Below are 14060 nucleotides of genomic sequence, written 5' to 3'. Positions count from 1 at the left end.
ACTGGCCAACTTCCGGCCTGCGACAAATTGGGTTCGCTTGATTGCTACGAGATCACCCATCAAGTACCCATGATCCTGCTGGCGTCCTTTGTCAAAGTTGCGTCTGTAAGTCATCTGTGCTTCTAGGATATTCGCTCAGCATTAAAGTTATTGATGAATTCTTCGTTGATTAGACATAATACTCGATCTCCTGCTTGTGCACACATTTTCGTTCCAAACATCAGCTCGAATGGCGAAAATTTTGTTGATGCGTGGACCTGTGAGTTAAGAGCCTTTTGAACCTGTGGGACATATTTGTACCATTTGCTTGACTCTTCTGCAGGCAGCTTCGATATGAGGGCCAGTATGGATCGATTCATGCGTTCTATTTGCCCGTTTCCTCGAGCAACTCCTGTGGTTGTAAGGATGTGTTCGACTTTATTCTCGGCGACAAATTCTGCAAATGCGTTCGACAAAAAGGCAGAACCTCGGTCACTTATAATACGTTTTGGGAAACCAAATATGTGAGACCAATCTGTCAGCTTTTTTATGACTTCATCGTGGCCTGTTGACTTCGTGGTAAAGAGCCATACAAATTTTGCAAATCCGTCTACCATGGCAAGGATATATTTGTACGACTTAGACGTGGCATCCATCGGCCCCAAATGGTCGATATGCAGAGTATGCAACGGGGTGTCACGTTTGCCAATCGAATGCATCTGACCTTCTTGCTTGCCAAGTTTTTTGCTGTGAATTATACAACGGATACAATTATCAATAAAATTAGACACCTTACGCTCTAAATGAGGGATCCAATACTGCTGACAAATCGCATGCATTGTCTTGCGGGTAGCAAAATGGCCAATTTCGTGCGCTTCTCGAATTATTTCATTCTCCATCTGTTTTGGCACCACGATTAAATCATTTCCATCTATTGCTTTGTACAGTACTCCGCCTTTGATCTTGTAATTCTTGTACGACTGTTGATTGAGAATAGTTACCACAGCCTTAATGTGGTTATCAATACTTTGCGCCTTTTTGATGCGTGCCGTAACCTCCGTTGATACATTATAAATTGATTGTGGATAGCGGCTCAGATGATCCACGTGCTGCATACTTTTCCCTGGTTTGTGAATAATATCGCAGGTGAAGTCTTGCAAATATAGCACATACGATGTCACCTCTCTTGGTACGTCTTCCTTCTTTGTCGTCTGCTTGAACGCTGAACAGTCCGTCACTTAAAGTGAATCCCAATCAGGTAGTCAGGTAGATAGCTTTGGCTTCTAATATGTAGCTGTGACGTTGAGCTTCGGATTCGGTCGTTTTTTTACTCCAAAAGAGTTTATCGTTAAAACTTTGGAGTAGCATCGCTCCAAAACCATGCTTTGATGCGTCTGTGTGCAACTCGGTGGGAGCATCTCTCGAGTACAGATGCAACAGTGGTTTGCTCGTTAGCAACTCCTTTAACTTCTGCAAAGATTGTAGTTCAGCTGCACCTATTTGAAATTTTACATCCTTTCGAAGTAAATTTGTTAATGGTCTTGCGATTTGAGAGTAGTCTTTAATGAATTTTCGGAAAAATCCGGTAAGTCCAAGAAAAGACTGAACTGCTCTAACATTTTTGGGCGTTCCAAATCGATTGACGGCATCCGTTTTTTCTTTGCCTGGCCAAATCTTTCCACCGCAAACATCGCAAACCGGCACGTGGAAAAAACCATTTTCCAAATCCAGAACTGAAAAGAATGTGGCCGCTTGAAGCTTTTCTAGAACTTCTTCTATCAATGTGACCGGAAAGCGGTCAGCCAAGGTCATACTGTTCAGTTTTCGATAATCAATGGAAATCCTTGGTGTACCATCTTTCTTTTGAACAACAACTACCCGACTAGCCACACTCGATGTTGATTTTCGTACTATCCCTTGGGTCAGCCATTCGTCTACTTGATTTTTGACTGCTTCTGCCTCGCAGGCAGACAATCTTGATGGCGACTGGTGAAATGACTTCATTGTTGTACAATCCGGAATAATTTGAAGTTTGACTGGGCATTCCATCTGGGTTTGTTTCGGCTGCTCATCTATGGTTTCTATTAATTCGCGAACTGCTTTTTGATAGATTGTTGGTGCTTCATATACACTGGCGACCTCAAAGACGTTGTATGAGCCTGCTATGCGCTCCTTATTTGAGTCTCCAACGGCATCGCCCTTCGAAAACGTGTATTCCCCCTCGGCGTATGTGACGATGTACTTTTCAACGAAGCCGAACCCAATTAAGGCATTGCACTCAACTGCCTCATCAGGCACAATGATAAATTTCTGAGTTGTATGCAGATCGTCAACAACAACATCGGCAACAAAGGCGCCTGTCGGTTTTGTTTCTTTTTTGCCCAGACCAGTCAACGTAGATTCGTTCCTATGGATTTCGATGTTTGGCAACTGTTTCGAAGTGCTTTCCGAGAAGATTGACACATCCGATCCTGTGTCTACAAGCAAGTCAACCAAAACACCATTTACGGACATCTTTTTAACTCGTCGACGATTAACTATATTGCGGACTTTAAAATCTCCACGAGCATCCTTTTTATCGTTTCCTCCATTAAGAGGGCAACTCCTAGCAAAATGTCCGTTCTCATTGCACTTCAAACATTTTGTTTCGCCCAAGCAATCTTTTATTTTGTGTTCAGCTGATCCGCATTTAAAACAAAACTGCCTTTTGGGAAGCTGCGTCTTTGCTACATCCGATGTGGTTTTAAAAACACTCCTTGGATCGTTCTTGGCCAGTTTATTCACGATTTCATAGGCTTCCTTTAGCTCCTTAAAGGTTTTACATGCAACTTTGAATTCGTTCTTAAGAAACAGATTGTCTACGATGTATCGCAAAACAGCTGACTCTTCTACATCCCCATCAGAGGCGATCTTTCTCATAGTGAGAATATATTCCTGAATCGACTCCTGTTTATGCTTTTTCCGTTCTCTCAGTTTGGCAGCACCTTTCATCTTGCCTCTCGCTTGTGCGTACATTTGCTTTTCGTTAAGCTCAAATGCATCTGCCTTGTACTCGAAAACTTCAAACCATTTCCTTGGGCCAGTTCCATTAATTTCTCCAACAATGTTTTCAAGGCAATTCGATGCCATATGGACTTGGCTTTCTCGCTGTTCATCTGTACTGCATCATCTGTTGCAATTGACTTTGCATTTCCACGGCGTTAGCCATCGCTTGGCCCGTTTCCACTGTTTCAATTTTGTTTATTAGGTCAAGCGCTGTTTCGGTCGCTGCTTCTGTGATATCTTCGCTCACTGTTCCGACCACTGTTTCGGGCACTGCTTCTGTAATTTCTTCGCTCACTGTTCCGATCACTGTTTCGGGCACTGCTTCTGTGATTTCTTCGCTCACTGTTCCGATCACTGTTTCGGGAACTGCTTCTGTCTGTCTCTCTCTATCCTCTTTCGACTTCTGATGCCGAATTTTTGGCGGCACTGATGATGCTTTGTCTGCTGATATTGGCGCCACAGCCACTGCGTTTCGCGCCCTTTTCGGCGTCTTCTGCGAATTCGATTTTTGAGATGGTGTGCGTGGCGTCATTAAACACTTTGTATGTATACTGCTGGTTCAACCTTGTCCACTTTTTGGTCTCTTTTTTTTTTCTTTTCACGCACGTACATATACGTATGTATTAGTATAACATCGATCGGGTTCCTAAATGTAATGTTTAATAGCCTAATCCAACTCAGAATGGGACGAGCCCCCAAATGTAAAGTTTATTATATTGATTATGTTTATTAATTAAAGTATTAAAGACATTCTGGGTGGTTAGGTTATATAAAAGACAACTGAGAACAACTTTGATTGGGCTTCGCGACGACTTTCGACTGACAACTTTCGACTGACAACTGACAACTTTCAACTCTCAACTGCAACTCCCGACTGACGACTGACGACTCCATTCGCTCTCTCAATGCTCTTGTAGACGCTCTCCCAATTACCAGGGACGGGCATAACCATTCTGATGCGGACAACACCTCTTCACATACATAGCTATTAAATTTGGTCAAGATCGGGTGAATATATCATATAGCTTCCATAGGAACGATCGGTCGAAAACATAGAATACTTTCACTCGTTGCAGAGGACGGACGTGTTTTTTTTCGGTTATCAAATTTTATTTTCTTCTCGCGATTAAAAACTTTTCTATAACTTTTAAACTCATTATAGGTTTAATTAAAATTTTAGCATCTGAATTTTATTTTCATTTCGCAATTTTTTTCAGTCACATTTGCAAATCTTGAACAATTTCAATATACATAAATTAAAACTTACAACAATACTTGCATTAGTGGTGTTGTTGTTTTGAATATCTCCTTTGGTTTCGTGTCTTACATTTTACAGTTTTAACTAACTCTCGCGCTCTTGCGTACAAATTGTTGTTGCATGTGTTTAATTTGACGCGCTCTCCCGCTCTTTTCTATTCTTGTTTGATTTTGCTCTCGTATTTTGCCTACCTGCGACTCAGATTGTTTTTGTGTATTCTTGTCCTTTTTATTCTTTAGTTGTGAAGGCTTACTCTGCACATTAACCCTTGTGTCAGAACTGAATAGTATAACTTCATGCACATATTTTGTTACCTTTAAAATTTTTTTTATTCCTTTATATACTCTTGCAAAAAGAGTATATTAATTTTGGTCAAAAGTGTGCAGCGCATAGAAGGAAGCATTTCCGACCATATAAAGTATATATATTCTTGATCAGCAGACGAGTTCAAAAAGCCATGTCCGTCCGTCCGACGGATCGGACCACTATAACATATAGCTCCCATACAAACGACAAAGTCACGAACAGTGACTTTTCTCAACAACTTCGTTATTTTCCGAGCTATTGTCGTGAAATTGAATGATGGTAAATTTATTACACGTATTAACGACTGTGCCAAATTTTATCAAAATCGCGTGACTATATCATATTGTTTCTATATGAACGATCGAAAACAGTGACTTTTGTCAATTACTTTGTTACTTTTTACGCAAATGTCACAAAATTTGTTACTTCACAGTTTAAATTTGATCAAGATCGGGTAAATCGGGTGCGTAAATCATATACCTCCCATAGGAAGTATCGCTAGAAAACAGTGACTTTGATCCATAACTTCGTTATTTGCTAAGCTAAGATGGTAGATAGGCCGTTCTTTCGCAAGCACTAGACTTTTTAGGTAAAACGTTTTTCCACTTTGACGGCTACAGGTGAGGAACGAGTAACAAAAAACTTGCAAGGGTATACAAACTTTGACACAGTCGAAGTTAGCCTCGGCCCTCTGGTTTAAAATTAAATTAAATTTTTTATAAAATGGTTGTCTGCCAGTTGCCACTAATGCGGTTGACTCCTATGATTATATTCTTTGTTGGTTGTGTGACAATGCGATTCACGTTAAGTGTGCAGGTTACACAGTCAGAATCAAGGAATTTGCAGGGAGGTCGAGAATGAGATGCGCTCATTCATAAGGCTGACTAGAGATAGTTTTGACACTTTGAGGGCAGGTTTTAACAAACTCCAAGCGGAGTTTACTGCGGTGGAGATTCAGTTTATCCCAGTATCACCTGGGAATGATCTCTTTAAAACGATGCCAATTATTGTGTCCGATGTGGTCCGGGCAATTACCCATTCCAATCGAAATTGCCGATAGTTCTAAAAGTATCGAGGGCCCAGTGAGCAAGTTGACTGTTGCAGTGGGTGACTTGTCCAACGTTGCTGCTGCGGCTGACGCTACGGGACCGCGGCCTCTCGTTGGCGTACCACCTAAGAAACATATATTTGTTTCTAGGCTAGTCTCTATTGTAACATCTGATGATGCCTATAATCGGAAGAAAAATAACATTTCGAATATTGCGGTGGAAAAGTTAAAATTTTTTTATTCTCGGGACATTTCGTCCTTTAAAATTAGTGTTTCTGTCAATATCTTCGACAGTATATTTCGAGAAGATTTTTGGCCGTAGCAAATAATAGTTAAGGAATATACTGTAAAGAAGAAAAATCGGCAACCGGCTGCCAACAACAAGAACTAACACTATTCCTGCCACAACAGTATATACTGGTGTGTCAAAAAACTAGTTTCGTCCCTTAACATGGGTTACCAGAATGTTAGAGGACTGAAATCTAAACTTTGTAATCTTTTTCTAGCTTTTACAGAGACGTGGCTAAAACCTTATATTACTGATGTATCTGTTTTTTTCCACAATCTTTTCTATATTCAGACGTGACCGGATTTCCCGCGTAGGCGGTGGCATTCTCATAGCTGTTGATGCTGCTTTATCATCCAAAATAATTCAATTTTGTAATACCCAGGAGATTGAGTCTGTCGGTGTTAAAGTAAATTTTAAATCTTTTAATGCTTTTATTACTTGTTCCCATATTCCACCATCGTCAGACATTGTAGTCTATTCCAATCATTCTAATAATTTAGAGGCAATTCAGTTTGTCTCCTCTTTAGTTTCTAGTCAAGACATGCTTATAGTTTTAGGTGATTTTAATTTACCTGCTTTAGCATGGTCACTAACAGATGAATCTACCATGTTGCTGCCCTCTATGTCTCATGACTTTATTGATGGCCTTTTAGGGTTATCTTTATCCCAAGTGAATTCTGTGGGAATTGTTAGATCTTATTTTTGTATTGGATTCTTCTAATTGTGGTGTTTCTAGGATCGAACCGAAGACAAATTTCATCCTATATTAAATTTAAAAATTGATCTGCCCTCACTACCACCATAACTTGGTTCAAGCGAATTACCTCTAACTAGGTGCTTTCGTAAGACTGAAAATTAATGTTGCTTAATACACAATGCTATAAAAATTATCTATAGCGGTGTAAGATTCAGTTTTCTTCTGACCCTAAACAATTTTATAATTTTGTTAATTCTAAACGTAAGACCTCTGTGCACCCATCTTTTTTGTCCTTTCAATATAAAATATTAAAGAAGGTAACTTCGTCAATGCCGAAGTTTTTATACCCTTGCAGTCTTTGGCAATAATTTTTTTCCATTTTGAAATTTGTTTCTTTGCAACTCAATTCATCAATACACAAACAAAACATTTTTTTTTTCTTCTTCCATCATTCCCTAAGCACGCATACACATACACTTCTTGTAGCGATGCGTCTGTGTGTGTATGCATGTGCTCTGTTGATTTGATGATGACGTAGTAGGCATATTTTCTATATTTATATTGACTGTAACTTGTGTTCTATTTATCCGATCAGATTCAAATTTTGGGATCTGAGGTTTTATATCCAATACCATCATATTGGTATGGATAGCTCTTAAGTTGGCTCAGTAAAACGCATACGCACCGATGGACGGTTGGACGGACAGACGGACATTTCTGTATCGACACAGCTTATCATGCTGATAAAGAATATATATACTTTATGGGGTCGGAAACGTCTCCTTCTGTGCGTTACAAACATCTGACCAATTTTATTATACCCTCTGCAGGGGTATAAAAAGCTAGTACTGATCAGGCGATTGCCGATATGTTTGCGAGTTTTTCAAAACAACTTACTCCTCAACGGAGTACCGAGCAAGATGGTCTACCTGGATGTGTACTCATGTTCTGTGCAAACGCATTATGTAAACCCATTTTAAAATTGTGTTTATTGTCTGTCGAATTCTCCTCTTTTCCATCTATTTGAAAGGAGTCGTTTATCGTTCCTCTGCATAAAAATAAAAAAAGTCCGAAGCATCTAACTAAAGGGGTATTTCAAAATTGTCCGGTATTCCGAAAGCTTTTGAGAAAATTATAACGTCGCAATTGCAGTCTATTTTTTCGCCATCCCAACATAGGTTTGTGAAACCTAGATCTACAACCACGAACCTTTTAGAATTTACCTCTATAATTATCAAGGTGTTCAAAAATGCTAAACAAACTGATGTCATATACACTGACTTCAGCAAAGCGTTTGATTCAGTTAATCATACCATATTACTTTTTAAACCGAACGACATTGGGTTTCCACCCCTTTTATAGAAAACAGAAGGCACTTTTTATGTCTTCTTTTTCCAATTCCATTCCTGTGACATCTGGTGTACCTCAAGGTAGTCATCTTCACCCTCTGCCTTTCACATTATTCATTAACGATCTTCCATCAGTCGATATTCATTCGCGTGTGCTTATGTATCCTGACGATGTCAAGCTTTGTCTTACTTATAAAGAAAAAGATTCATTTAGTCGGCTTTAAGCTGATCTTAAAAACTTTTAGTCCTGGTGCCAGTTTAATCTATTAAATCGTAACACTACCAAATGTAGGGTAATGACTTTTTATCGTATCTCTTCTCAACTGGTCACTTATTTTCTAAACAATAGTCCTTTAGAACGTTTAAATAATATGAATGATTTAGGCGTACTTACTTTGTTACTTTTTACGCAAATGTCACAAAATTTGTTACTTCACATAAGTTAAATTTTAGCACCCATATTTCCACCATGGTCGCAAAGGCCATGAGTGTTCTGGGTTTCATTAAAAGATGGTCAAAAGATTGATGACCCCTATACAACTAAAGTTCTTTTTACTTCGCTTGTCCGTCCTATTTTAGAGTATGGATCTTGCATTTGGTCACCTCAATATGAGTCGCACCAGACTAGACTTGAATTTGTTCAAAAAGCAGTTCTTGCTATTTGCACTCCGTGGCTTAAGCTGGGATCGCAATATCAATTTGCCTTCGTATTCTAGTAGACTTCGTTTTATTAACCTTCTTTCCTTAATTGACCGTAGAATTATGCTTGGTTTTATTTTTATGCACAAGCTCCTAATTGGCGATATTTACTCGCCTGAGTTATTAGCGCAGGTAAATCTGTCGGTACCATGTAGACGGAGTAGACATCCCATTACACCTTTAACCCTTAGTCGTTGTTCTTCTAACTATGCCATACATGAACCTTTTAGAATCCTCTGCTCTGATTACAACCTTCTATTCCCTGTAATCTTCTCAGAGTCTTCTATTACTATACTTAAAACTTCTATCCTTTCCTATTTAGTTCATAGATCAAGATCATATAGTATTATTATTTTGTTTGTCTGTGTTTTCTATTGTGTATTTGTCCACGCAATTATCCACTTGAACGTACTGCGCATAGTATCGTCAACGTCCGCTTAAGTCCTGTTTAGCTTAAAAATAACCTCAAAATGTAAAATTTCACAAAAAGAAAAAAGGATCTAAATTCCATTGCTGTACTTTGTGCACAACTTGTGTTACAGACTCAATCCTTGTTAGAACTGGATTAGATCATATTCCCCAAATTAAAAAAAAAAGAATATTTGGGTTTGGTCATTACAAGCATTATTTGTGTTTATAAACAAAAAAAAAATTTTTATTTTAGGTATAAGAAACCAACTGCACTTCCAGCCAAGAAATATATTGAACTTTTGATGGAATGGATTGAAACGCAAATTAATAATGAGGCCGTATTTCCGGTGTCTTCTGGTATGTTTTAAATTTAATGTTCCTTTTTCCGAATGTATTCATGAAGTTCTGATTGTGCAGGCACAAATGCAGCTTTTTAATTAGAAGTGTACTTTAAATAGTGAACTTTAAAAAAAAGACATGTTATTTGTATAGCGCTATTTCGAGATCTATCAAGTTTTCTCATCAACAGACATTACTAACCACTCTACAATTGTAAGAACATACAACTGCTTTAACAATAAAATCACTAAATTGCAAATAGATGAATAAAAAAAGACTGCATAGCTTTAAATTTAAAGACTCATTATTCGGTCCGTCCGTCCTTTTGGGACAACGCAAACTCCGTAAAAGACAGTTAAAGCTGAAGGGTTTAAGGGTTGGATGTAGGCTTGTGTACACTGCACAGTTTGTATATTTCGGATTCAGACAGATTGGAGACCTATATCATAAAGCTCCCATACAAACGGCAAAGTCACGAACAGTGACTTTTCTCAATAACTTTGTTATTTTCTGAGCTATTGTCGTAAAATTTTATATTGATGAGTTTATTACACTTGTAAACTACTGTGCCAAATTTGATCAGTGACTTTTGTCAATAACTTCGTTACTCTTCAAGCAATTGTTATAAAAATTTTTATTTCTTAGTTTAACATACATAGCTATTAAATTTGGTCAAGATCGGGTGAATATATCATATAGCTTCCTTAGGAACGATCGGTCGAAAACATAGAATACTTTCACTCGTTGCAGAGGACGGACGTGTTTTTTTTTCGGTTATCAAATTTTATTTTCTTCTCGCGATTAAAAACTTTTCTATAACTTTAAAACTCATTATAGGTTTAATTAAAATTTTAGCATCTGAATTTTATTTTCATTTCGCGATTTTTTTCAGTCACATTTGCAAATCTTGAACAATTTCAATATACATAAATTAAAACTTACAATACTTGCATTAGTGGTGTTGTTGTTTTGAATATTTTGGTTTCGTGTCTTACATTTTACAGTTTTAACTAACTCTCGCGCTCTTGCGTACAAATTGTTCTTGCATGTGTTTAATTTGACGCGCTCTCCCGCTCTTTTCTATTCTTGTTTGATTTTGCTCTCGTATTTTGCCTACCCGCGACTGAGATTGTTTTTGTGTATTCTTGTCCTTTTTATTCTTTAGTTGTGAAGGCTTACCCTGCACATTAACCCTTGTGTCAGAACTGAATAGTATAACTTCATACACATATTTTGTTACCTTTAAAATTTTTTTTATTCCTTTTTATACTCTTGCAAAAAGAGTATATTAATTTTGGTCAAAAGTGTGCAACGCATAGAAGGAAGCATTTCCGACCATATAAAGTATATATATTCTTGATCAGCAGACGAGTTCAAATAGCCATGTCCGTCCGTCCGACGGATCGGACCACTATAACATATAGCTCCCATACAAACGACAAAGTCACGAACAGTGACTTTTCTCAACAACTTCGTTATTTTCCGAGCTATTGTCGTGAAATTGAATGATGGTAAATTTATTACACGTATTAACGACTGTGCCAAATTTTATCAAGATCGCGTGACTATATCATATTGTTTCTATATGAACGATCGAAAACAGTGACTTTTGTCAATTACTTTGTTACTTTTTACGCAAATGTCACAAAATTTGTTACTTCACAGTTTAAATTTGATCAAGATCGGGTGCGTAAATCATATACCTCCAATAGGAAGTATCGCTAGAAAACAGTGACTTTGATCCATAACTTCGTTATTTGCTTAGCTAAGATGGTAGATAGGCCGTTCTTTCGCAAGCACTAGACTTTTTAGATAAAACGTTTTTCCACTTTGACGGCTACAGGTGAGGAACGAGTAACAAAAAACTTGCAAGGGTATACAAACATTGACACGGTCGAAGTTAGCCCCGGCCCTCTGATTTAAAATCAAATTAAATTTTTTATAAAATGGTTGTCTGCTCTAAAAATAAGTTGCCACTAATGCGGTTGACTCCTATGATTATATTCTTTGTTGGTTGTGTAACAATGCGATTCACGTTAAGTGTGCAGGTTACACAGGCAGAATCAAGGAATTTGCAGGGAGGTTGAGAATGAGATGCGCTCATTCATAAGACTGGCTAGAGATAGTTTTGACACTTTGAGGGCAGGTTTTAACAAACTCCAAGCGGAGTTTACTGCGGTGGAGACTCAGTTTAGAAGCTTATCGCTTATAAATGAGTCTCCAAAACGTAAAAGGACCAGTCCTTGGTGTGTTTCTTTATCTGTAGATCCTCCAGCGACTCTTTTCGTCCCCGACCGGTCTCAGGCACCGTCCACTCTCAATGTACAGCAATTGATATCGTTTACGAGCCCGATGGTGAATGCGATTAGTAAGGAATTACACGTATCACCTGGGAATGATCTCTTAAAAACGATGCCAATTATAGTGTCCGATGTGGTCCGGGGAATTACCCATTCCAATGGAAATTGCCGATAGTTGACTGCTGCAGTGGGTGACTTGTCCAACGTTGCTGCAGCGGGTGACGCTACGGGACCGCGGCCTCTCATTGGCGTACCACCTAAGAAACATATATTTGTTTCTAGGCTAGTCTCTATTGTAACATCTGATTATGCCTATAATCGGAAGAAAGATAACATTTCGAATATTGCGGTGGAAAAGTTAAAATTTTTTTATTCTCGGGACATTTCGTCCTTTAAAATTAGTGTTTCTGTCAATATCTTCGACAGTATATTACGAGAAGATTTTTGGCCGAAGCAAATAATAGTTAAGGAATATACTGTAAAAAAGAAAATTTGGCAACCGATTCGGCTGCCAACAACAAGAACTAACACTATTCCTGCCACAACAGTATATACTGGTGTGTCAAAAAACTAGTTTCGTCCCTTAACATGGGTTACCAGAACGTTAGAAGACTGAAATCTAAACTTCTTAATCTATATGTAGATAGTCTTTCTTTTGAACATAACATTCTAGCTTTTACAGAAACGTGGATAAAACCTGATATTGCTGATGCATCTGTTTTGCCACAAATTTTCTATATTCAGACATGACCGGATTTCTCGCGTAGGCGATGGCGTTCTGATAGCTGTTGATGCTGCTTTATCATCCAAAATAATTAAATTTTCTAATACCCAGGAGATTGAGTTTGTCGGTGTTAAAGTTAATTTTAAATTTTTTAATGCTTTTATTACTTTGTAACGGTTCTTTTTCGTCCTTTAGGATAATTTCAATCTTTAGGGCGAGGTTCGGCACAACAAATTTTATTTTGTGCCCCGGTGAAATTACGACACAATAATTTATATGTATAAACGTATGTTAGTGTTTATTTGTATACTTTGGGTTTTGATGGAATGTTTATGTTATTTTACACTGATTTGGGTTGCTGTTTATACTGGCTTCGTAGTTATTTGTTTTATATTCAGATTTTGTCGCTGCTTGTTGAGTCCATAAGGTTACTTTCCCCCCTTCTTCTGGAGCGAATTGGTTTTTGGCGGATTAGGGCATCTTTTCTTCCTTGATTCTTGTTTATGGCCCGTTGCGCATCTTATTATTTTACTCGTTTAATTTACCCGTTTCCTTTCGGACTCGCCGAATCTGGTTCTACCGCATCACATGTTGCTTGTTGTTCTGTGTCTATATCCTCTGTTTGTTGTTTGAGCTGGCTTATGTGTGCTTGTCTACTTTTTCCTGTGACTTTATGTCGTAGCTTGCATATGACTGGGGATGTGAATCCTAGTACCGTGTATGGTCCTCCAAATTTGGGTGGTAGTTTTGCAGCAAATCCTTCTGCTACGTTTGACAGATGATGCTTCTTTGCCCATACCGCAGATCCAATCGCCGCCCTCCATTCTCGCTGTCTCAAATTATAATGGCGTGCTTGTTCTTGTGCCGCAGTCTCCATGTTCCTTCTGATGATTTCGAAAAGTTCTTGTATCTGGTTGGCTTTTTTCCAGTTTATTGCGATTGGCTTGTGTTTATCGCCAATGTAATTTCTGGCCAGCACACGTCCCAATTCCGCTGGTTGTCTCCTGCATATTGGGCAATCATTGTTTTGACAGTTCTATTTACTCGTTCAGTCGGATTTTCCTGAGGCGTATATGGCGCTGTTAATTGGTGGCTGCTTCCCCATCCTTCTAGCATCTTCTTGAAGATCCTGCTCGTGAATTGGACTCCATTATCCGTTATAACTATTTTTGGTGTCTCGAATCTTGACAAAATCCTTTCTCTGAAGGCCTTTACCAAGTTCTCCGCAGTTGCCTTTCTGTCCATTTCGAGAAACGGTCCATAATTACCAGCAGCATTGAATTTCCGTGTTTTGATCTGGGCAACGGCCCAACAAAGTCCGCGCATATTGTTGCCCATGGCTCCTCAGGCACCTGTGTTAACAATTTTATTGCCGCTTGTTGTTGATTAGGTTTGAATTGTGGACATGTCATGCATTTCCCGACGAAAATTCTGATGTCTCTTTGCATTCCCGGCCAGTAGTATCTAGCGGCGGTCCTAGCAATTGTTCGCCGGTTGCCCGTATGACCGGCCGCTGATGTGTGGTTTTCCTCCATTATTTGGTGTCGTAGACTCTTTGGCACACACATTTTCCATGCGACCACTTCTATTACGTTTCTATATAATTGGCTATTCTC

The 14060-nt window shown here is 38.6% G+C and overlaps 1 protein-coding gene across 2 annotated transcripts in view; it reads left to right on the top strand.

Moving 5' to 3' along the window:
- Positions 1–14060, top strand: part of LOC6653260 (MOB kinase activator-like 3) — a 384779-nt gene that overhangs the window by 183272 nt on the left and 187447 nt on the right. The window contains exons 4-5 of one of the 2 annotated variants that reach the window (XM_047009565.1): positions 9335–9438; positions 9499–9533. In XM_047009565.1, the coding sequence (XP_046865521.1) occupies positions 9335–9438; positions 9499–9518 (124 nt within the window). In that variant the 3' untranslated portion in view covers positions 9519–9533. Of the gene's footprint in view, positions 1–9334; positions 9439–9498; positions 9534–14060 lie in introns of those variants that run through there. The other variant, XM_015176425.3, reaches the window with a different exon arrangement.

Source organism: Drosophila willistoni (genome assembly GCF_018902025.1).
Source record: "Drosophila willistoni isolate 14030-0811.24 chromosome 2L unlocalized genomic scaffold, UCI_dwil_1.1 Seg168, whole genome shotgun sequence".
Taxonomy (NCBI): Eukaryota; Metazoa; Arthropoda; class Insecta; order Diptera; family Drosophilidae; genus Drosophila; species Drosophila willistoni.
The sequence above is the reverse complement of the archived record's forward strand: the minus strand, read 5'-3'. Positions and strand labels throughout refer to the sequence as shown.